The 26,355-nt window shown below is 35.7% G+C and overlaps 1 protein-coding gene across 9 annotated transcripts in view; it reads left to right on the top strand.

Annotated features, from left to right (window-relative positions):
- LOC120413416 (potassium voltage-gated channel protein Shab) overlaps positions 1-26,355 on the top strand; it is a 148,438-nt gene that overhangs the window by 97,471 nt on the left and 24,612 nt on the right. For all 9 annotated transcript variants that reach the window (XM_039574229.2, XM_052711041.1, XM_039574226.2 and 6 more), the window contains exon 6: positions 20,855-21,698. In XM_039574229.2, coding sequence (XP_039430163.1) covers positions 20,855-21,698 — 844 coding nt within the window. The remainder of the gene's footprint in view (positions 1-20,854; positions 21,699-26,355) is intronic.

Raw genomic sequence — 26,355 nt, 5'->3', positions numbered from 1 at the left:
TTAATCGTTTATTTATTTACAACTTCGTTTTTCGGCTCATCCCTTTTATTTTGGGTGATCAACTTACAGTACATTTTAATGTAAACATTGTTGCTAATTATCGTACTTTTCAACTAACATTACCACAAACAATACATTCGTCGAAAACGATCGACAAACCAACCGGTTGAGAGTTGTGGAATTTCCATCTTACCACAGACCATTTTACCACAGACAAACAGACGTGTCTTTTTAATCCATCAATTCAAAATCTAACGGTCCCAGTTAATGATTGGCAACTCACCACGGTAATGCTGTGACATCAGTGGTGAGTGATTGATGGATTTCCGATAAACATGATCAAAGATTTACGTCTGTTTCTCTGTAATTGTACCCTAGGAAATTCTTCACCTCTCCAAAGCGTTTGTCTATGGTCTTCGGGAAATTCCTTACTTTCACACACATACCCAGCATTCATCGTCCTCTTCTCGGTGGTTGATGTCGTCAAAGTGTTGAGATACGTGTCGTTTCTTGTACACATATTGTTTTTTTCGTACATATATTCTTTAAAAAATAAGAAGCGAGCAGCGATGTCGTGATGAGTGGTAACATAGCTCTAAATGCTGCTGCTGCCTCTACATTCGTGTACAGTTGTTGGACATTAACTGCTTCCTACAAGATCCAACGAGGACACGGATTTTGCTCTCGATATCAATCATGCCGCGCGCGCGTTTTTGGTTCTTTATCGTTTTTATCGTTTTTCATCAACACCATCACACTCAAATGTTGTTCAGCTGAAATGTTGAATGTACTATTGCGCCTTTCTTTTACATTTTCAAACGTGTACTCACCCACCCACTAACAACGCATCAACCGAATATCACAACTAATTTATACCAATCTTTGCAATAAACTGTAAGATAGATATATACCAAATTTAAGTGTTTATGTCGGAATGGGCAAATGCGATATAACCAGGCGGCAGGCGTGCTGTAGAATCCTCGATATGAAAAAAATCACTCTCAAAGTAAACCGACCCTGAGATCCGGGGAGAAGTACCCACGGCCCACGGGCAGCTGAGTTCCCCGAGCTCGGTTTCCCGCAAAGCTGCGGGGTACATCTCTCTTTCTCCGTCCCGGCGGCATCGGATCTTGTCACGTTCCCTCAAAGTTTCTCTGAAAGTTTCTTTCCTCGATAAATCGTCTACCGTCGAAAGGAACCATCTCTTCATAATGAACCCACCAACGTTCTTGTGCACTGATAACAAAATTTTGTCTTTTTTAAAAACAAGTTTTGTTTAACTCTTTTGTCAACTCATTGTTTCGGTAAATTTCGTTCTGTTTTATGTTTGTCGCCCAAAATTATTACGTTCATAAAGCTTACCCAATCAGGGACATTCCTTGGTTTTTGTATGATTTTTTAAAATTTTCTTTCCAAAGTAGCTACACACTAGAACTGTACTACATGCGTTTCTTACATTTGTGCCCTAGCAAAATAAAACTGCATCCTTCTCTCTCATTGGTATGTTTCATTGTTTCATGTTTTGGTGTGTTGAATTGTTTCACAAACATTCACATTTTGGCATTCCTTGTTTGTATGATTGGTAACCCTTTTTTCTCAGAAACTATATTAGATATACATTACCTAGTGCAACCAATACCACTGTGTGTGTTCATTGGAAAGTTCATTTCTTTGTGTTTGATGTGATGTTACAAAAAGTTCAAAAACTTTTTTCCAAAAAAAAAAGATAAGAAACTATTCTCTCCCTTTTCGTTTCTTGTTGATTTTCATAGATTCCACTTGCAAACGTAGAAACCAAGTAAAAATGTACCCTAGCTGTCGTTAAGACAAATCGTACATTTTCCCTGTGGCTAATACGTCCCAACACATCAATTACACACATAAACTCATTAAAAGCGAGATTCAGTATGATGAGTTCTAAGAGTTTACAAAAAAAAAAATAAGAACCTCACAAGCCTTCATCAGACAAATCTCGCAAGACACCAAAGAAAAATCAAAATTCACTCGCAGTAGACGACAAAAGTGCTGTAAAGCCTTCCCTTAAAAAATACACCTCCCCCCAGATATGTTCTTTAGTTTGTTGACGAGATAGTTCCCTCCCCCTCGCGAGGGCTCTCGTTTCGTGTAGGTATAACTTAAGGTTGAGGCCCCTCTTGCAATTCCCTGCTGCAGATACATCTCTCGCACAGGGATGCTTTTGAATTCAAAAACTCGACTGTTGCCATCAATAGAAACAATTGATTTTTTCACATAGTTTGAAAAAGGTGACACCATTCGGGAAAGCTAAATTAATAATCTGACGAAAAAAAACTTGAATAATAAGATTTTGATTTTCTTTGCCTCACCAATCCTTACACATGTTCAAAATTTAGTTTTTCGTTGTAAATATTTTATTTTTTAAACAACTTTACAACACTGTACATACAGAGCTTTTCCAGCATATCGCCTTGTTAAAACCATTTCCATTCTCGCAATTAGCTGTGCCTTTTTCGTTAAGTGTTACTAACGCTTTGGTCGATGTGTATAATTGTGCTTGCCTTATCTATGTGTCTTAGTGTGCTCTTATTCGCTTTTCCGTTTGCTTGCTGTATCGTGCTCCAATAAAATCAACTATAAAACCAACACTCAACAATAACAAATACCCGATGACACTCAAACAATTATGGGATATATGTTTTAACAAAACGAAACAACCAAATCGAAATTTGATTCAAATTGAGTGCAAATCCACCCATTTAAAAATATCTGATTAGTTTAAAAAAATCCATAAACATAGATTTTTTTCTGCAATAAGGTATACTGCCCATGTTCGCATAAATGTCCTATATACAAAAACAGCAAGCTGAGAAAAACGCATTTTAAGTTTGTCCCACACATAAGGCTACGTGTTAAGTTTTCACGAAAAATACTGGATTTCGTCCTGATTTCTAGAACAAAGTACTGGATGTTATAGGCTCTTCTGAAAAAGCACACGATTTTGAACCAAACTGCATCAATAACTCAAAAATAATGAAAATGCATATGGGACATTTCTGCGATCATGGGCAGTATAAATAAATACAATGGATTCTCATATTTAAAAAGTTTTCCAAATTATAAATTCAGCTTAACGACGAGTGAACAACAGTTTTCATTTTGTTTTATTCCAGAAATTGGAAATAACACATGCTTAAATTTCAATTTGATTGGTCATAACTAGAGGTGGGCAAAACCGCCCTTTTTTAGCTCTTTCTTTTTCGCTCGCTCATTAAAATGAACGGCTCTTTCGCTCTTTTTCAAAATTCCAATGATGGTGTGTTTTTATTATTTGATTTTTATAAATTATTTGAAAAAAAACGCAAAAAACGAGAACATTTGCATACCTACAAAAGGAACTAAGAATTTTTTGGCATTTTGAAATGCTCAAATTTGTATTCAATTTTTTTAAAGTTTTATTTCATTTGGTTGAAATCCACTAAGCTTTACTTTTGGAGCGATTTCAAAGTAATCTTGAAAACTGAAAATATGGGTTTGAAAACTTTTAAGTGGTGTTCAAATGATTGTACAAGTGTAATTAAGAATCTTTCAATGTAAATTGAAGTTGCAATAGACCACCCCCTGGTGAGATATGTCGATTCAACTCTCAAAAGTCGGGAAATAGCCCCTCTTTGACTTGCCTTTTTATCCTAAATTACTTGACTTGAAGAGCACCGTGGGACAATTTTGACAAATGAGCATTGAAATATTTGTAATTACATATTTATTCCTCACACCGATAGAAATCCTATAAGATTATCCGGCAACTCTATGTAGTATGTAGTGTTTTGTTTTCCAAAACGTCAACATTTTTTCCGATTTTGAACAACAATGTTGCCAATTATGAAAGCATTTACAGCGAAATAAAAAAAAAATGATAATTATTATGGATGAATTAAAATTTTGAACTTTAAAAAAGGCACAAGTTAAAACATCTTGAAACGGTTCTTTCAAAAGACCGGAGTTAAAAAAAAATTTAAAAATTCATATTACGAAAATTTTATTAAATCCACTCAAAACATGATTTTCAATCACTCCTGAAACTTCTATGATTGAAGTAAGTAACAGACGATTTATGTTTGAAATTTTGCCATGCCCAAAGGTAACTGTCAAACTTTCTGAGCGTTTTTCTCGAAACACAGAGTTGACTTACGGGTGCCACGATATCTCGAGATTGGATGCACAAAATTTGCTGAAATTTGGGATAAATACTCTTGAGACATATCCCGTGTGCATGACGTAGCCCGATTTTAAAATTTAGTTAAAAAAATACAAAAAATCAAAAATTCAAAAAAAAATATAATTTTTTATAATTTTTTTAAAATATATAAAAACAAGCCTTACCCGACAAACTTCGTTCTGCCTTTTTTTCGTTTGTTGACGTTTTTTACTTTTTTGCTTATTCAGCCTCCTGTGATCAAAATTTGATTTTACGTAACTTTCCCCATACAATTTGCCGATGCTCCGGAATCGGTTCCAGAGTGGTCAAAGTGTCAATTAGTTAGCGTATAAACCTTTATTGGGCTTATACGAACCCAACGCAACAAAGAGCACCTCGATCTGACGATCCGTATTAAACTGATTCGCGTTCGAACAAAACCGTCGAAATTTATAGATAAACTTTTTGAAAATCGGCCTTCATCATGCACACAAAACTAGTTTTACGAGTCTTTATCAAAAATTTGAGCCGATTTGGTCAAAGCAGTGTTGAGATATCGTGGCACCCGTTTTTTGAAACTGCTAACTTTTAATAGCTGTATCTCGGCAATGATTCAGCTAAAAGTCTTCAAATTTTTTTTTAATGGTTGAAAATGTATATTTCAATGCCATGAACAGCAGCAGTGCTGTGCTTCGAAATCCCATTCCCATATCATATTACGAAGAAATTGCAACTTTGTAAAGCTTAAAAATGTTGCAAAAAGTAGAAATGTCGCAAATGAAATAAATTATGTTTCACAATACGCTTTTATAAAACTTGAAGATGTTTTCAAAGATTTCCCTAAAACTTGAAAAGAAAAATAATATCTTTAAATTATGTCACAAGTTATTTTTATGCTAAAATGCGCTATGCATTGCGGTAAGCAACTTGTTGAAGTAAGCATGCATACTTAGAAATCAACTAACCGTGTTTACTACATACCTGAAACACGATGTTGAGTACCACTTGCGTGTGTCACAATATACCTCAAAAACATAGCTCGTCAACGTAATGCTATCAATACTCTTTTCAAAAAAATCAACCAAATTGTTTAAGGATCGTTGGATCGTTCTACTAACAGTAAATCAAAATAGAACTTTTTTTTGAATTGGAGCCAAGAGTTGATTTTTTTAATATGAGAAGTCAAGGGAGTTCTATGAAGGTTAATCAAACTATGTTTTCAAAAATAATAATAATGATAATTGCGTTGAAAGAGTATTACGGTGACAATTTATAAACCACAGGAAGCCGTACAACGGCTGTAATTTAGAACGACATGCTTGCTTAAGTACAAGCAATGCGATTCTTAGGAATGAAAAGAATTGTTTGTCGTATTTTTATACTCTTGTTGTGCTCGTTAGGATCATTTTTTCTTACGAGTTAAAAATAGGTTAAAGAAATTTACTTGCCCTTTTAATTTAGATATCCGATTAAAATGCAATTTACTTTAATTATCAATCAATTGAGCGAATTGTTAGCGGCACAATCTTCAGCTCGTTCCAAATATCAACAAACCAAACTTTTTTTTCAGCAAAATGCGCGTAAACAAACAATTCTCGCCCCATCCCGCAATCTAGCACCATTTGGAAGACATTGAAACACTTCCAGTCCGCCGGTATTTGTAAACAATTTCATCGACCCATTAGCGGGTTCCTTTCTGCCTCCCCCGCCATCACGGGGAGGAAGACAACAATAATTATTTATTTTATCTGCCGACACTAACGGCCCCCAGGGTGTTGGCGCGGCCAACACAAATCGATCGCAAGCTGAGCCATTCTCAAGCGGTTTAATTTCTTTCGGGTTTTTGCTAAACAAATTCCGTTAACCCTCTACTGTCAAGTTTTGAAATTTAATTGTAGAGAAAAATCTATAAATTTAGAGAAAAATAAGTGATTTGAATATAATTATTTGCTTTTATAGTTTGTCACGGGGATTCCCGTAATTTTCCGTAAAATTTTCCGTTTTCTAAATTTCCCGTAAATTTCCGAAATTCTAGCGGAACTAAACATTTCCTTAATTTTTTTGCCACCAAGGTTGAAAATGTGTTGGAACGATGATAAATATAAAAAACTTTTTGTGATATAATTCAATTGCCTCAAAGCCATTAGTCAAGCTAAATATTTTTTGACAAAAACTATATTATAAAAATAAAACAATAAAAAATCAATCGATAAATACTTTGTAATATGGGTAATTCTCTACCAACTCACACGAAATCGGGAAAAGTTGCCCCGACCCCTCTTCGATTTGCGTGAAACTTTGTCCTAAGGGGTAACTTTTGTCCCTGATCACGAATCCGAGGTCCGTTTTTTGATATCTCGTGACGGAGGGGCGGTACGACCCCTTCCATTTTTGAACATGCGAAAAAAGAGGTGTTTTTCAATAATTTGCAGCCTGAAACGGTGATGATATAGAAATTTGGTGTCAAAGGGACTTTTATGTAAAATTAGACGCCCGATTTAATGGCGTACTCAGAATTCCGAAAAAACGTATTTTTCATCGAAAAAAACACTAAAAAAGTTTTAAAAATTCTCCCATTTTCCGTTACTCGACTGTAAAAAGTTTTGGAACATGTCATTTTATGGGAAATTTAATGTACTTTTCGAATCTACATTGTCCCAGAAGGGTCATTTTTTCATTTAGAACAAAATTTTTCATTTTAAAATTTCGTGTTTTTTTCTAACTTTGCAGGGTTATTTTTTAGAGTGTAACAATATTCTACAAAGTTGTAGAGCAGACAATTACAAAAATTTTGATATATAGACATAAGGGGTTTGCTTATAAACATCACAAGTTATCGCGATTTTACGAAAAAAAAGTTTTGAAAAAGTTACTTTTTGCGTTTCTCTTTGTTTCGTCGTCCGTGTCTGTCGCGGGTGACCATGAACGGCCATGATCGATGACGACCAACTTTTTCAAAACTTTTTTTCGTAAAATCGCGATAACTCGTGATGTGTATAAGCAAACCCCTTATGTCTATATATCAAAATTTTTGTAATTGTCTGCTCTACAACTTTGTAGAACATTGTTACACTCTAAAAAATAACCCTGCAAATTTAGAAAAAACACGAAATTTTAAAATGAAAAATTTTGTTCTAAATGAAAAAATGACCCTTCTGGGACAATGTAGATTCGAAAAGTACATTAAATTTCCCATAAAATGACATGTTCCAAAATTTTTTACAGTCAAGTAACGGAAAATGGGAGAATTTTTAAAACTTTTTTAAGTGTTTTTTTCGATGAAAAATACGTTTTTTTTTCGGAATTCTGAGTACGCCATCAAATCGGGCGTCTAATTTTACATAAAAGTCCCTTTGACACCAAATTTCTATCTCATCACCGTTTCAGGCTGCAAATTATTGAAAAACACCTCTTTTTTCGCATGTTCAAAAATGGAAGGGGTCGTACCGCCCCTCCCCCAAGCAACAATTTTAGTTTTGTAATAGTTTCAAAGAGATTCTGTAGAGTTCCCAAGAAAATTTCAACGAAATGCCATTTAGTCCTACATGCTGAGTTAAAAGCGAGTTAAATCAACATTAAAACCAAAATGGACCATTTTAGGAGGTTGTCCAGAGTATCATTGAGGAGCATCGTGAGACGTACAAATTTTATTGTGTGTTTTATTAAAACTTTATTGATCTCTTCAAAACAAGAGTAAAACTGTTTGGTTTGGATTAAGGTTTTCTTTTAGTCTGTGCGCATTCTTGAATCCTTCAACAAAACATAAAGCATTTATGTTTTGTTATTTGTAGCAAACCAAAAAGTCTTCGTGATAGACTGAGTAGTTTTCTAATTTACTTGATTGAAAGCAATTATTCCTACATGCAAATACAAAAGGTTGATAGCAGATAAAAATTATTTGACTTTAAATTATTAATATTTGTATTAGTAACACAAATGAGTTGAGTTTCAACATAAAATGAACCGTGATAGTTATGCCAACATAATTTCATCGAACAATTTTCAAAGATAGCTCGAAAAACTAATATGCGCACTTTCGATTCACTATAAAAATTCATGATTTTTTTTCAAAAAAACAATTTTTTGCATATTGTTGCTCCCAAATTCAATATGGCTACGCTTTTCGGCTGCTCGCACCTTCCAGCAACATGGCGAAGTTCATGAAATATAAACGTTCTTGTTTAAATCTACATTAAATCCATTCCTTCTTGAACAGGAGTGGCTCAATACTTGCCAAGACTTACAAGATTTATAAAAGTTTTACAACGGCTTTAATCAGATCCAACAAAATTTATCATGGCTTTCATCAAGATCAAATCGCACTAGGCGGGGACGTAGCGCATGCGTGTTTTCTCAGCTGCAAAAAGATCGCCATCGGTGGTGGACAACTTGAATTTCAAAATAATTGCATAAAAAAACACAGGCTTGCATTTCAACGGTATTTATTTATTCGAATAACTCATCCAAAATTAAACACACATCTGGTCACTTGATGAAAAACAAACATAACTTTTTTCATGTAGGTTGATGAACGCTGTCCAAATCATCACTTTCACATTGTAATCACCGCAAACTTTTACCAAATTGTGTGTACTTGTACCTTTATCTCACCAGCACAAAAGACAGAATACAACAAATAGTAATGTTAATAGATTTAAACAGTTAATTTCAGAAAAATAGGAAACACTTGCAAAGGGCACCAATCAATCTTCGAGCGCAACTGTCAATGATTATGCGTAGCAATACATAGAATTAAATTTGATGGGTTTTATTCCAGAGAAATTTAAGGGGTTTAAGTTTTGCTGATTGCTTTTCGTATACCATGAACATTTATAACAGTATTTGTTAAAACTCGAAAGTTTTTCACTAAGAAATGTCAACCAAGCATGAGGACGCCCTCATTAGACGCCACTCCATCCATTTCTACTAACAACTGGTTCAGGGTTTCGTCGTTCATTTCGATACACTTCGATCCGTTCAAGCTGAGGAACGGAACCTCGGTGGCCACCGCCTTCGCCAACATTGTCTTCCCACTCCCAGGGGAACCCAGCAGTAGAGCACATTTGGGAACCTTTGCCCCTAGCCGATCCGGTGCCTCCAAATAATCGACAAATTACATCATATCCTGCTTCGCCTTCTGAAGACCAGCGACGTTTTTGAAGAAAACACCCTGACTTCCATTCACTGGATCCACCGCGTGAGCTTGGCTCGCTTCATCTGCTTGAAGCTTATCACACTGATCGTTTCCGGATACCCCTCATCCAACTCAACAGCGCAATTATCACTCCCGTGGCGTAAACAGAATCTTCCCACTAATGTCCCCGCTCCGTTTAACATGCACCGAAACCCCATCCTTAATTCCCAAATGCGCCAAATACTGCCTCAGCTTCTCCTCAAACTTGTCCACGTCCGCCACGGCAAAAAAAAAAATGTGAGTTTTGCGTTACTCACATCGATAAGTCGAAGTGACAGTTTAAATCTAACAGGAATGTATAAATGCTATTTGAAGACGGAACCGATTTAAAGCAGGCTTCGTTAAAGTTAATAAGCAACACAATAATCTCTTCAAGATAGCTTAAAGTGTTGCGAATAAAACCGAATTAAAACTCTACAATGAATTCTTAACATTCTCTTTAAGAAATCTTATACCTATTATTAAGTGTTGTGTCAATGAAACTAGTAGGTTCTAATAAAAGTCATAGTAAAACTTGGTAGCATTTTTTAAAACTATTATAAAAATATATAAGAATATAAGGCATTTCACTTGCTACTTGGGTCCGTCACGAGATATCAAAAAACGGACCTCGGATTCGTGATCAGGGACAAAAGTTACCCCTTAGGACAAATTTTCACGCAAATCGAAGAGGGGTCGGGGCAACTGCTGTGTGAGTTGGCGGAGAATTACCCATATATAAAAAAAATAACAAAGAATATAAACATATTTCAAAAACTGGCTCCAAATATATCAAAACTTTGAGCTATTACTGGCTTCTTAAGTTTTCAGTTATAAAAATACATCATTTTTAACCAAAAAAATCATTTTGGTTCCAATTCAATTCACTTAAACATACGAAGGCATGTTTTAAAGTAATTTTATGATTGTGGAGCATGGATTAACTACTTTGATACAAAAAAAATCTTATTATCCACAAAAAAAAACTGAGAACATTTTCTTATTTATTGTACGACTTCGTTTGTTCATAAAATGTTAAAAGTTATAACTTTTTGTTCAAGTTGAAGTTGATTCTTGTTAACCAGCGAAGAGTCCGTTTTGTCAACATTTTTGCAATTTAAAATAATCAACCTATTGTTCATGAAATTTTCTACAATTCAATAGCTGTCGTTACCTGAACTGAAAAAAACTACTTAAATTCAACAAGAATGTAATAAAAAAGCAAAACATTTTTTGATAAAATACCCAAAAAAAAACACTTATTAAGAGAAGCAGTTTTGTTTTCGATAAAATAAAACTTGATTTTCTTGCCAAGTTTTTGCTTTATAAGCAAAAAGAGAAAACATTTTGAGCAGCAGAGGGCTAACAATCTTTGTTTAGAAATGGACAATTCAAGCGCGAGGAAATCGGAAACGATATGGTACGGTCTTGCTGCTCGGAGTGGTTCTAAATACAGGCCTCTGCGTAAAACGGGATGTGATCTATTAAGTGGATTGTTTATTGATAATTCAGCGAACATCGACACCTGTGGTATGATACGAAAAATAAACTAACATTTGGCAAATAAATATTATTTCGGCGATGAACGAAACAATGTTAATTACAAAGAAGACCAAAATTTTCGAGGGAATTTTTAAAAAATACTCTAAATTTACAAACATTTAAAGTGGACAGTCGAATCAAAGATATTTCTTGAACTCCTCAAAAAATATCGACAAGGAAAACATAATTTTATATCATTTGTTGTCGGACATGAGATTTCAAATTATATTGGGAGGTTTTTAGTTTCAGTTATTCGAGTAGACTGTAATTAAATCAAAGCATAAAATATAGATTGATATACAAATACATCACAACTCAGTACACAAACAAATTATATCAAGTAAAACTTAAAGGTAAACTTCTCAATAATTTGATTCTGAACTCGTTTGCATGTTTTAAACTTTCAATCAATCATTTTCGAATCAAGCGTACCCGAAACCCCACTTTACACCTGTCCAGCGGGCTTCCTTCCCTATCAAACCTTCAGACTGTCTGGAAAACTGCTTTTCACACAATACCCGATAATATTGGCTCAAGTTTGAAGCTGCCTCAAAACGGCCAAAGTTTAATTGAATTTTCACAAACAACTCACATCTCAGCTGCACTACAGTGCATTATTTTTCCGCCTCTCTCTCTCTCTCTTTGGCCCGAGGTAGAACGTTTAAGGTTCAACGGGTTAATCCCAATAACTTGCTGCTCCTGCTAACCCGACTGCTATTGATCCAACAGATACAACCTCTCCAGCCATTCTCTTTCGTGATTGAGTAGATTATGTTCAACCAGTTGACAGCAGTGCTGATAGAGCCACTTTAAAAGCAGTAACCCAATTAGTGCCCCTTCTTCCAAAAGCTTTTCCTCAAAGCAGCCCCCCTCTCTCAAGCCCCGTTAACCAAACCCATTTCCTTCAACCGTCTGATTTGCATACAGTTGCATTAGCATCCAACCCCCTCCACATTTTTCCTGAAATTTTCTCTCAAGCCTGGCACTCAAAAACGAGTGTTGTCTTCTGAACTTTGCTTCATATTCCCTCCTTGCAGAGCAGGCGCCCCCGCGTTATGCATATTTTCAGTTTGTGTTTTGTTTTGTAGGTTAATTAGCGAATTAGAAATCAAATTTAAAATTCATCCTAAGCTCGGTTTAGTATACTACTAGCGGCCTTGTGCTCGTTTTTTTTTCTTTATTCTTTACTTCTCTGCACCCGTAGTCGTGATAGAATGAACTCTGAAAACTATAGTGAAAAATACTGGCTGCTAATTTTCCAGGCGAGCTTATGACTTTGTTTTATTTTCACATTATTTTCATATATATTCAGATTTATATACACATCTGTTTCTGTTGGCTCTCTCTCTCTCTCTCTTAGTTTATGCCACAAACGAATAAATTTTCTTTATTATGATCCTTTCGCGTAGCGAGCAGTTTCAAACTCTCTCTCCACCTTTTACTCGTGCTGAACGGAGGAACCTTTTTAACGTTCCACAACACCAAGTGCGACATACTACGGTGACACGTGAGCTCTGTGGTTTGTGTTGAGTGGCTTTTAAGAATGAATTAACTACTTTGGCATGAATCAAACATGCGATCCATCACATTTGAATCGGCGATCCTTCTAGCTTTATTAGAAACTGTTAAAACGATTCTTTAGAATCATGGCTCTTACCAAGACATTTCCTCACTTTTAAATTTATTTATTTTTTTACAGAATACTAAATTTAATTAAAAAAAGTTTGTCAGCCAAGTTCGCTGATCGTTAAATTTAACTGGCCTTGTTCACTTCTCTCCTTGAATCCTTTTATGGATCAATAATATTGTTGTTTTTGATTTCTGAACCTTTAGAGCAGGGGTGCCCAACCTTTTGTCCCTGCGACCAGATCTGATTTTTTTTTGAAGCAGTGGCGGGCCGGAACTAATGTTAAAACTAAAGTAAAATTTATTTTATTAGGTTGTTTCAAGTAAACACAAAATTAACTTGTGTTGCAAATAAGATTCATATATTTTGATTTTAAGAAAGAAAAACAAAGATAACTTTCAAAGATGTGTATATTTCATTAATTTTTATTTTGTTTTGGTTAAAATTGTATTGTAATTGTTTTTGTCGATTGAAATTAAATACCCTGATATCATTAACAGAAAAACATTCAAATTTCGGCGTTGCTAGTTTTTTTCAAGTTTGAAAAATGAACTAGTCAAGATAAAATTTATTAAAACGAAATTTGGATTCAAATCATCTCTACGAAAAAAAAATGCGTTGTTGTGCACCTTTATTCAAATATTTTACAAATCATTTCAACATGACTTTAAAGACACAAAATTTAAAAAAGTGGAAAAAATAAATATCTGATAGTTTTTAATTCGTCATTCTTAGAAATATTGAACCATATGAAAAAAAAATGCGGCCTAATTTCTTGACTAATTTTGAAACATTTTTTAATATTTTAATAATGTTTACAGCGACCATTATTTTCGATATGATTAAATTGCTTTTTCTAGCAAACATTATGATTGAAAAGTTGTTCTGAAAAAAAATACATTAATTTTGCTTACTCATTTATGAAAAATTAATTTTAATCCAAATCCTCAAAAATGTAACAATTCAATTAGAAGTGAAAACAGTCAAAACTTATAGAAATTTTAAATTTAGTTTCTTTTGCAATCTTTTTGCACATTTTTCAAGTTTTATAATTGATTCTGGTAATATCATTATAGAAATTAGAAGAATTAAATTCAAACTTAAAGAATGTTTACATGAGAAATAAAATCATTTAAAAAAACAAAGGCAAAATCCAACAAAACGTTGAATTCGCAACATTTTATGGCAAAAGCAACAATAAAACAAATAAATGTTTCGTTATTATATCTGAAAATTTGATCTTAAGATTATTTTTTAAAGTTCGACACTAAATGTATTTACAATTTGAGAACAGCCTTTAGGGCCGGTCATAGAATTATTTTGAAAAGCCGTCGCGGGCCGGACGTTGAGCAGGCCTACTTTAGAGTTCTATAGAAACATTTGTTAAAAAAATAATAAAGAAGTGTTGTAGTACATATTTGCACAGCTTATATTTAAAAAATGAGCTATTTAATCCATATCAAGTAGGTATTCCGTGAAAAACACGTTTCACAGTTTGTACATGACTGATGTAAAATTTAAAATATTTTGAACTATGATGATGAAATGTACTCACTATCCCTTCTCCAAGCATCATTAAAACTTGGAGATGTTTGATGGAGACGCGTGGTAGTCCAAAAATATGAACAATTATGATGGAAGTCGTTTGTCAGATTGCCCGTCTGCACCATATATTTCTATCTAATGATTAAAATGTATTCTTGAGAACTTATTCAAAAATAACTTTCTATTCGTTTCAAAGTTTTTCAATCGGAAATCGATTGAATTACACGATTTTTTTTATAATTTGGTGCCTGAGTTAAATTTCGACCAAAATTAATAAGAAACTAGAATCACTGGCAACTTCTGTTTTGAATCAAATCATACATACAACTTTTTTTGCAATTACCAAAAACACCCTTTAAATGAAATTTCAAGTCAAATGCTCTATGTTTAGTCAATTCATCGTTTGAATAAAAAAAAGTAATGCATTACTTTTCGATACAAGTGTTGAAAAATTCAAATTTCGACACTCATTTTAGTGCTGAAAAGTGTACTGTTCGACACTAGGGCTGAAAGGTCTAACTTTCAGCACTGAAATGGGTACTGAAAGTTGAACTTACTTTTCGATGCTGTTATTTTTAATAGAAAAAAGAAGGCCGTTTCGTCATTTGAGAATGACAGGAAAAGTAAGTAGTTCCACGACGGAATTTCAAAAAACATCTTTTTGGACATGATGCTTTTAAACTTTTTGATTGATACAACATGACATTTTTCAAGCTGATGTCAGTAAACGTTTCAGTTTCATCAAGGTATGATTGATTTTTGGCTTCCTGAAAATGCTTAAATCAACCGAATTATATGTTAGCATTTTAAGAAACCATGCGTCTCCATTGCATTTATCTTTCTCAGAATACAATCATGGAGGCGCCTGGCTTTTGTACCCGAAATAAACAACTTTATTCATTCGCATAAATTTCACTAAAAATTCGATTCGAGTGTGTTCAGTGAGTATAAATCTATCATACCTTGACGTGACTAAAGCGTTTACAGATTTCAACTTAAAATATTTCGACTTAAGTTTGTGTTAATGATGTTTTGAAATTAAGTCATTGAATTCTCCATAGTATTTTTTATATTCATACCAATGTAAATATTTTTTTATATAATTCAAAATTTGAAAAAAATATCTATTCGCATTTTATCCCTCATGAGCAATGTATCTGATTTTTAAACATTCTAAAAAGTCACACAACACAATCCCAATCACAACATCAATAAACAGCAATGTAAGACTTCAACAAAACCTTAAATTTCAATTATTAGTTTTTTTCTTTTTACAACAGAAAACGAAAAGAGAGAAAATAAATCATGGAAATGATTTTAATACTCATAAAAAATATACAATGTCAACGCATTAAAAAAAAATACTCACATACACATAAATAATGATTGGAGGAAATTTATTCTACTAAAGTTTACTCTTCTGTTGCCTTGTGATTTTTTTGGGCTCCGATTTTTATAGGTTTTCTAGATTTTTAGTTAAATAAATACACTTTATATGCTATAAAGTAGTTTCAGTTCAATACAAAACACACACGTTAGTTTAAATTTCACTGCTCTCGTATAAAGCAAATTTCGATATTACTTTTTACTTCTTTGGTCATTTTGGTTGTTTCGTTTTGTATTACTTTTGGTTTGATACTCTTCCAAGAGTTTTGAGTTTTGCACATAAGATTTAAAGTTAATTCGAACCGCAAATAATCCTCTTCTCTCTCTTGTGACGTCCATTGTCTGCAAACAGCAACTATGCAGAATCTGCGTAACCCAAGCCAAAAAAAACAACTAACATAAATAAATCCATGCCAAGTGAACGTGTTTGCATCTTTCTGTTCCATGTGTGTCTATTATTTTTGTAACTGTGTCTGTGAGCATAACTATGCGCGCCAATCCCCACCAGTAAATGAAAGGGAAAAACCGCTACATCATTTGCAACTAACTGTAAACCACAACCACATTCGCATACAAAAATAATAACATTTATGCAATCGATAAGAAGATGATAAACTTTTCGTTTTCATAAACCCGTTAATTCGATAAGCACGACTGCAGACCCCAGTGGTAAAAAACAAATTCTTGACGGTTGACAACTAGATCCATTTAGTAATAACACAATCCTAATTTATAATGTAACCCCGCCGAAGAGCAGCTCGTTGTATTTCTACTTCCACGACTTGTCCCCTTTTTTTGTCTACAATAAATGGCCCATCGTAATAAATCAATGTGAGCAAATAATTCAAATGTTGCCCTCGTCGTCGTCCTTTCCAAGAACCGGAAATCAGTGTGCGCTTTCATTTCCCATTTCCTAATCTTTCCCTCTCGAACCCCCTCTTCCTATAACTGCTACGTAACGCCTAACCAACAGGAGAACCAATTTGGCGCCTTCCGAATGCCCCAAAGTAGCTCCCTCTGTTGTTTTTTCCTCCTTCCGGCGCCTGAATGTAGACAACAACCATTCCCGAACCATCAAAAGCTTCCAAACACACTCTGGAAATACTACTACTACTTTCACTTTCTCTACTTCCGTTACTAACAATGACAATGCTCTCTCTTTTTTCACTCAACACACCTCCACATCGAAACCTTTCTAACGAACTGATGTGTGTATCTGTGTGAGTTTGCTGTGTGCGCGCGATGCGTGTAAAACAAAAAACAGAAAGAAGACAGGGATAAAAAAAAGCTCTATCGCTAATCCGTCGCTCTCTCGCCGTCTATCATTCTTCTTTTGATCCTCTTTTTCTTAGTCTTCATCTCGTCCCCCCAACCCCCCCCCCCCCTCTTTCCACCATCAAAACTCACACTTCCGCTGCCACCAAATTTTCCTCCTTCTTCTTCTTCTTCTTCTGACCCCCCTGCAAGAGCGCACCAAAACAGGAAAAACTTCGTCCCCTGGCCAGGCTGGCCTCGCTAGGCGACGTGTGCAAAGTCAGGCACAGAGAGAGATCGTGTGTGTGTGTGTGCGGGTGTGCGTGTGAAAATCACACAAACACGCACGCACACACACACACCAAGCCCGAAATGATGGGAAATTATTTGAAACCGACAGCGCGCCCGATTGGAAAATTTAATTTCTTCTTTCGAAGGGGCGCGAACCTCGACGACCTCCGTATCATCTCCACCCCAACCCCGCTACCTCCACTACCACCGTTCGCACGTTTTAATTTTATAAAGTTATTTTCCAGCGTGTCGACGACTACTCGGGAAGTCGTTCTCTGCCTTGAACCGCGCCGATCGGTTCCAGTGGGTTCCATGTGACCGCCCTCCCTTCCTTTTTTTACCAAAGATCGAAGTCGAGCTGTTAATCCAACAATTTTGGCGAATTTCCATGAAACGTTTCATCTGGCTATTTTGACTATTGAAATGATGGACTGACAGCCTAACATTTGACACAACAAAGTCGATATCTATTAAAACATTTTACCAACTTAGCATGTGACAGCTAGCAGAAGAAATATTTCAAGAAATTTCCATATTTTACTTTAGTTAATCTAAACCCACGTCATTGCAACATTTGCCGTCGTTTTGTTCCTAAAAACATACTCCAAAAGTATTGATCATAGTTTACTGATTACAAATTCACATAATTCTGACGAAATGGCCAGTTAAATAACACAGCTCTACATTTTGAAGTCATTTTTTCTCTATTTCTTTCTCACCACGTTCTGTAGAAATTGACAGAAGTACATTTCTAGAATTTTTTCCCGGACAGTACTAAACACAGGGGAAAAGCATTTAATTCCAGCGTGCCTCTAATGTTGGCAGGTCAGAACTTTGACATTCAATTAATCCTAATTAAAAGCGTTTTCAACTGAAATCGAGTGATAAATAGCTCAATAAGAAGTGAGCAAGCAAGTTTCTATCAAAAGTTTTGCAAAATTAGTTGTTTAAATAGTAAAAATCAGCAAATTTGATGGAGTTAGGAGCGAGTGCTAAACCTGCCAAACATACGAGAATTTCCCATAGCACTTGTCGGGTATGAATGCTATGGTTTCATTTTAAAAAAAACCAGGCGCCTCCTTGGATTCAATAGAGGCGCTAGGTTTTTTAATGTTTCTTAGAATTTATTTCCGATTTATTAATGTTCGACACTAGCTAGACATGAGCTAAATGTCATTCTGCTTATCAGAGTGTGTTCAGCGAGTCGAATTCTCACATTGCATAAAAACAAATCAAGATTTTTCAAAATGTAGAGATGTGTTAAATTGAAAATATTGTTTGATATTCATCAATCAACATTGACAGACCTTTTTTGACAACACCAACAGAAATTTGCAAAAACTTTCTGACAGTCGCCAAACGTTTGATGACACATTTCATCAAAGTCCATCAAATGGTCAAATAACAATACGACTCTTGTCTGTATTGAAGTATTTTTGACAATATATGTGAACCATATTGCAAACCCGACCAAATTTGATGAATTTTTGATAAATGTTTTATTATTCGGTTTCTGAAATTCTTTAGCTGAGCAAATCTATAGATTATTTATTTTATTTATTTTATCGAATTGTGTTCAAATCAAGCAAAACAATGTGAATGTGTAAAAAACTCACTTCTAAGTTTTTTACAAGGATGATGACAAAACCTACTCAGGAATGAATTTTAGAAACTTTCTTTTCAAACCAACATGGGATGATTTCATTCAAATTTGGAAGATTATTTAAATTTGAGTATGTAAAATTACTAGACTCTAGCAAAATTCTCCGAAATTTGAAAGAAGTTCACCTAAAAATAAGTAGATACCAAACCTCATTCCTGAGTAAAATCTGTATTATTCATGAAAACGAAGTGAAATAACTGAGTGTATTATTTTAGTAGTTTGGACCAAGTTGAATTAAAAATAGAAAATTACAGGAAAATCTCAAAATCGTTCAGATTTGCTCAGCAAAGTTTTTTTGTGAAACAACCTCAAAACAGCAACACTGCCACGATGGAACACTTCATGAGTAAAAATCCCCTTTAAAGCGTAGAACACAATGGTTCGTTGGCGTAGAACACAATGGTTCGCCGAACGACCTCCAGCAAAAATCAAATCGCAAAACATTCGGCTCTGCGTCCAACAAATGGAAACCACTTGAAACCGAAACTTTACAAAAAAAAACCCTCGCCGGACGATGGGACAGAGAACGAACTCCTGCGTACGTGTTGACCCTACCTCGGTTCCTTCCCCGGGTTGGTCAGACTGGATCGACACATCCACAGTGCATTCTTCATTCATCTCCACGTGGATATTCTCCGTTTGGTTGGGATCTTTGTCATGCTCAACGTTTCCTTGGTATTTCCCCGCAATATAATAATATGAATCTGAGCACAGTTATCACTGCTTTTCTCCTGTATTAATACAAATCACTGAAGTTTTGGGTCGGACTCGTTTGGGAGCAAACTCCGGGCCGCCGCTCGAAATCGGAATGTTTCTCGTTCGTCCAAACTGGAAACATAACAAATTGTTAGTTTTTTTGTTTTTAACGAAGGGGGCTGCAAGGCTCTTGTACAATCGAAACCGATGTCCGATTTCAGCTTCAAAGTCCGGGCGCTTGGATTTTGTTCCCATACGGTCTAATTCCAAAAATACTGGGCTAGAACCGCGTTTGCATGTTATCGGGAATTTTGAATACAATGTGTTTGATTTTACGAAACATTGTATCTTTTTTCAACCAAAACTTTTTGTCAGCTCGAGTGAAATTTGTTGGTCGATTGTGAAAAATCTATGATATCCGATCAATAAGACATAACCATGGATGGAATCAAGCAGCTCCTCCCACTCACACTCGATAATTACAATCACTAGAGTGAGTGGGGTGAACTGTTTGTTTACATCCATGGTTTAGTCTTTTTGAAATGTTTGTTTTGAAATTATACTTGCGATTTTAAAAATAAAACTGCATATTTTTGTCAAAGTTTATGGAACATCCGAGTTTCGTAAGAAAAGCATCAAACTACACAAAAATGTAGCACTGAGTAGTTTCTATCAACAAGTGTAAGAATATATTTTAAATAAAAAAATTACTATATTGTAATATATTGACCATTCATTGAACCTGTTACAAAAACTTTGACAAATATGTAGTGACCAATTGACTAGTTTAAAGATTGGATTTGATTGGATGTCAACTCTTTTAGTACAAAGTTCTTTAGATTGTTTAGCATATTTTACATTTGTCCCACTAAGTTTGTAGTAAAGTAAACTAGATCATGCACTGCGTGCTTTAACGTGTTATTACAACTCCCAAAAAGTGGAAGTGTGGGCCTATAGCCTAATCGCAAAACTTAACTAAACCAAATGCCCTAGTAAAGATTTCCCTACGTAAATTGTTCAATCTCAGTTTATATTTTTAGAAAAACTTCTGTCTTATTTATAAAACCGGGAACTACACTAATGTAACTTGAATAGCAATTGTTTGAGTTAGTAAAACATGTCTTAAAATTCAGTTAAATAAGAGTTAAAACTGTTGATATCCAATACATCCACATTTATTGGCTAATTATGATCAACACCGTCCGACTAAAGGTTTTGGTTGAACCAAACATTGGCATATCTAAACTGACCCCGAATGATAATAAAACCGATGCAATTCCGCTACCCCAAATGTCATTATGATTTCATTGTTTTATTATCGTTTTCGATATTTGACGAGAACTAAAAGCGTCAAGCTAATTTTATAAAATTAAAACATCCTCGAAAGAAGTAAGCAAATTATCCAATTGATGATCGTTATAAAAAAAATACCCAAAAAAAAGAAGAAAAAGTCGAACCGCTCTCTCTAGTTTTTCCGTTCTTGTTGCCTATCTTTAATTGCAGGTAATTGCCGTGATATCTATTCTCTTCATAGTATTATCAACGATAGCTTTGACACTCAATACATTACCGTCCCTGCAATCCGAACATAATGGCACCTCCCAGGACAATCCCGAGCTAGCGATGGTTGAAGCGGTGTGCATCACCTGGTTCACGCTCGAGTACGTCCTGCGTTTTAGCGCATCGCCGGACAAGTGGAAATTTTTCAAAGGCGGCCTCAATATTATCGATCTGTTTGCAATTTTGCCCTATTTTGTGTCCCTGTTCCTGTTGGAGACCAACAAGAACGCCACGGACCAGTTCCAGGATGTGCGCCGGGTGGTGCAAGTCTTCCGCATCATGCGCATCCTGCGAATCCTTAAGCTGGCCCGACATTCAACGGGCCTGCAGTCGCTAGGCTTCACACTGAGAAATTCCTACAAGGAGCTGGGTCTGCTAATGTTGTTCCTGGCAATGGGCGTACTCATCTTTTCGTCCCTGGCATATTTTGCTGAAAAAGACGAGCCTCAGACCAAGTTTATATCTATACCCGAAACATTTTGGTGGGCGGGAATCACCATGACCACGGTTGGCTACGGGGACATCTACCCCACTACTCCGCTTGGAAAAGTGATTGGTACCGTGTGTTGCATATGCGGCGTACTGGTAATCGCATTGCCCATTCCTATCATCGTTAACAATTTCGCTGAGTTTTACAAGAATCAGATGCGGCGTGAGAAGGCCCTCAAGCGGCGCGAGGCACTCGATCGTGCCAAGCGCGAAGGAAGCATCGTCAGCTTTCACCATATCAACCTACGCGATGCCTTCGCCAAGAGCATGGACCTCATCGACGTCATCGTCGACACTGGTGAGTACCTCGAGAGCTGTGCCCAGCTCCTACCTGTTAAACTTCCAACTCTTTTTCTTCCCGTATTTTGTGCTGTAACAAAGTGACCTGAATGCATGTTTCCTTCTTTCACTAATCACTTCATCGAAGTGCACTTTCATAATGTAGTTTTCCCTAAAAATACTACTATCCTACTATATGCTACCCAAAAAGACAACATAACACCGTCCATCACAATGAGACAAGGTTTGTGAAAACTCCAAACTCATAACTTAAGAGTTTGGAGTGATTCGCAACAACTGTGATGCACGGTGTAGTTCATTGCTTTCCTTCTTCAAATGTTACGTTCAATTGATTTTTAATTTATTTTATATTTTGTTGCTGGTGTAAGACTTCACACGTGTGTTTATTTTCAGCATTTTTCCGTTGTACCCTCGCTGTTGATGTTTTTGTCTATTGTAAGAAATCATGTTTTGTTCAAGCAAATGCAAAAATACAAACACTCTTTTTCAGCTTCAAGTAAAACCAATAATTGTACAGTAAGATAGAATATGAAAACATAGGTGAACATCGCATAAACGTAATAGTCAGTTGGCGTTGATTAGGCATATAGGCAACATACAAAATAAAAATGAGCATCAATTAGGTGAAAATATACAAACAGTTACTCAAAAAACTAAACTTCAAGGATGTTACACAACTCGAATGGACGAAAAAAGTTAAATTTTAACCATTCTTATAAACAATTATGCGGATTAAGATGCTTGTAAAATGCAACCAAAAATGTTGGAGTTAGGACACGCACAAAAAATATGCTTCAGATAACTGTTTTCTCATTAATTTGGTCAACAATTTAAAAAAAAGCATTGAGCGTTCTGAAAAAAAAACTTTTGTAAGATTTTTCCTCAACAACCAAAGCCCATCTAAAGACGGGGTTTAATTTAAAAATTTATCAAAATTAAAATTTCCATCTATTGTTTGATCTTCATAGACATTGCAAAGAAAAAAATGAAGAACAAAACAAATCTTCCTAAACACAGAAATACAAAAACAATATGCGTCTATTAGAGAGTAAATTGTAAGTTGTGACCTTTGACCGTAGTTTTTTTTATTAAAAAAATATGCGAAAATAAAAATAATATCATCACTAAACATCAGAATCAGAATTTGATGACGACGATTGCCAGTTTAATGTTTCATCGAAGAAACTCGTACTTTTTTTTTTAACCAACTCCAAAATAATTTAAAAAAGTCAGTCGTTATCATTTCTCAGCCAACAAACTCATTAGTTATAATATATTTTGAGAAACATCAACAAAGATAAGTTCGTGAATGCTGAATCCACGTAGCTATATTTCTCCCCTCCTTTTGTCTTTGTTATCTTACAATAAGAAAGGATCCATTACCAAAATTGTACCTCTGTTGGACAATGCCGATAAGGGTCAAATACACAGCAAAAACAGTAGTAATCCAGCTGCGTGTAAAAGGCCTGGGTGTAAAATAAATATTGAATTATTTTATGCAATTTTATGTGATTTTACACCCTGAAAGATGTAGCCCATTAGTATGGAAAACCTACTTGACCGAAATGTCAAGCTCATATATGCGTTTATCCATACAACTTTTCATCGGTCTGATGGCCGAGTGGGCTAAGGCGCCAGTCCTTACTGTTGGTGCTGGGTTTGAATCCCGTTGGTTGCAACTTTTTTTTTGTGTTTGCAAAAATTGTACATGCAGTATGTAATAGTGCATGCTTTTGCATGCGATTTTACCATCGGATTTTTTGCTGTGTAGTCTCAGTACTTCTCGAGCCAGCGCTGTTTCAAGGAATTTGTTGAACAATAACATTGTCATAGATTTCTATCAAGCATCCTTAATAAAGAAGTATGTACAACTTAAAAAATAACCAAAATTTAATATTGGTTGCAATATTTGTAACCCAAAAAGTTCCTCGCAAATAAAAAGTTCGTCAACGTAACAGCGTTGTTGGAGTACATGTTTCGAATGCGCTAAAAAAATATTCGCATTTCATAAATATATTATGCGCGTTATGCATTGAAAGCATAAATCAACACCTGCATCATTGTACTACCATTCAGCAACACTGAGAGCAGCAAAGCGAGAATCGAATGCATATTTGATGGCATACTCAATGTATTAAACCTATGAAACCAGCTTCGTTGTGTTAGCTCGTCTAGCTTGCACTTTGTAAAACTTGGATGTAAACTTACATGTTTCAAATCGTTCAAGTTTTTTATTTGAAAACTTATTTCTATTGGTACATGAAATGTCCGAATCATATATTGATATTTTTTCACAAACGCTAATCATAATAATTATCGATCGAAAATATTATTACAAAAAAATAAGCTTGAGAGAATAAATTCGAAGCTTATCCATTGCTACAATAAATTTAAATTAAAACAAGGCTGTCCAGTGACATATTCTTCAAGGTAGAAATACCCATCCACATAATTCACAGCTTGCAAACGAAATCTGACCGACCGAGCATGTGGGTTACATTGCGCTGAAAACTGGCACAAATCTTCCCCACGAATGACCTTTTCATTTGCGTCCCCTTACGACGACGACGACCGGTACCAAAAAACACCCCCGTGGGGTTGATTTATTTCGAAAAGGGTTTGCGCTTAATCGGAACATGCAACCCACGTGGGCTGAGTTATTGTCTCCATCGCCGTGAGGACCTGCTTCAAAGTCCACAATGCGGTCCACTTCCGGCGCGTTCGTTCCACTCGGCCCAATGGGTCGTCCCGCGATGACGACAAACGACGACGACGACGAGGACATGTTGTTAATTTCAACAGGCAATTTGCATTTACAGCTGAAATATGTCCTCACATTTTACAGCCGGCAGTCACGTTCTAGCACTACTGGCCGGGCTCTAGTTAGAGAGTGCATCCTGATTCGGAACGTCAACAACCGCAGCTAAACTGTGCCAAATACCAACCGGACAGAAGTCGGCCACTGCTGGCACACCCCCAATCTACATATATGAACTGACCTATAGCTGGGTCCACACGTGTAGCAGGAGTAAATTATGGCTAATTCCAGCATATGCTAATACTCCTGCCCTGTGGCCTGGCCTTGTTTGGCAGTGAGAATCGGACGTGGTACGAATTCATAACTTGCAAGTAATGAAAAGTTTTCGAGCAGACAGTTTATGGCTTATTCAAATGGAGTGGCAAATCCTGAGCAGTTTTTTGGCACACCACCCCCTTCATTGTTCTATTGGTAATGCCATGTGAATAATTTCACCTCTTTTGTAGAAACATCGAAAAAGTTATTCAAACCTAACTCCGGTTGATTTAAAACTTTGTTGTTGTGCCAAGAAAATAAAACGACAGAAAAGGTTCGAAAAAAACATTCTAACGAGTCCAACTAATATAGATAATGCAATTTGGTTGAGTTTCCGCTGAGTTATTGCCATTTTAGTAATTACAGTTTCACCAGGCCTATACAGGTTACAACACGATAAGTTTCCTTTCAAAAACAACCCATTACAATCCCCATACAAACTTTCGCAAAAATATTTTTCAGCGTAACTGAAGCACTTCAGTTCACTTTTCACAACCGCATCAAAATTTGTAATCTTTCGAGGTCTTTATATTTTCAAAGTTTGTAGCCCTTTTCACCAACCAAAATTGATAATTTTGTTACTAAAACAAGCAAGCTACTTCTGATCCCAATGTACCAACACTTGTATCTCCAGTAAATAGCACCCAGCTTGACCCGTCGCTAGAAAAGACCAAATTTACTCGACATTTATAGTTATTGGTACAGGAAGAATCAGCAATTTTATGCCACCAACATCTGTTGCAGCTCCTCCGCCCACGAAAATCTGACACCATCGTCAACGAGCTGCTGCAGGATGCTGCTTTGCTCAAGTTCTTACCACCCCCAAAAAGCCAAGAAAAAGCTACTTCATGCTGGTACACTAAGACCAACTTGTTCCAAGCAATGTTCAGGCAATGTCCAGCTGGCACACCAGTACCAACACCAACGACAGAAACAACAAAAAGTTGGCTGAATAATTTAAGCTTGCATGGTTTGCCACAGATCGAACTGGTTAGTGGGTCGGGTTGGTTTATGACTGCGGCAGGAGCGATGTGGCAACAATCAATCGCCTTCTCGAACACGTGCACAAAAACTCACAATTCAACCAGATGTATGGTTCAATGGAAGCTGAAGATTAAGTTAAGGGTAGTCTGTAAGTTTCTAACGATAATGTAGATGAAATTGTGCTAGATGACGAAGATAATATACTAAATACTACATACACTTTACAGAACATGCCCAATAAAAAAACACCAAGTTTATGTAGATTATGCTAAGCCAGAAAAAAAACACCAGCAATATTTTCTGAACATTGTTTGATTTATTTTAGTTCATTTCATTTTAAAATTAAATTTCACCTTTTTGAACATGCAATCCCCCGACCAAAGTTTAGCAAAGCTTAGTTTCAAACCTTATTTTAGAAATATTTTAACTAGAATGAGTAGCATTCATCAAACATAAAACAACCGTTCAGAACACGTTCTACGGTTCCATTAGCTGCTGCATCCATGTAAGATAATTTGTCACATTAAACATTTGTAGCATTTTATGACTCTTCAGAACCATTGCACAGTATCTAAATTGTCCGTCAAGGACCCGCTTC

This window comes from Culex pipiens, chromosome 3 (genome assembly GCF_016801865.2).
Source record: "Culex pipiens pallens isolate TS chromosome 3, TS_CPP_V2, whole genome shotgun sequence".
Taxonomy (NCBI): Eukaryota; Metazoa; Arthropoda; class Insecta; order Diptera; family Culicidae; genus Culex; species Culex pipiens.
Note: the sequence above shows the minus strand (reverse complement) of the source record. Positions and strands in the feature narration are given on the sequence as shown.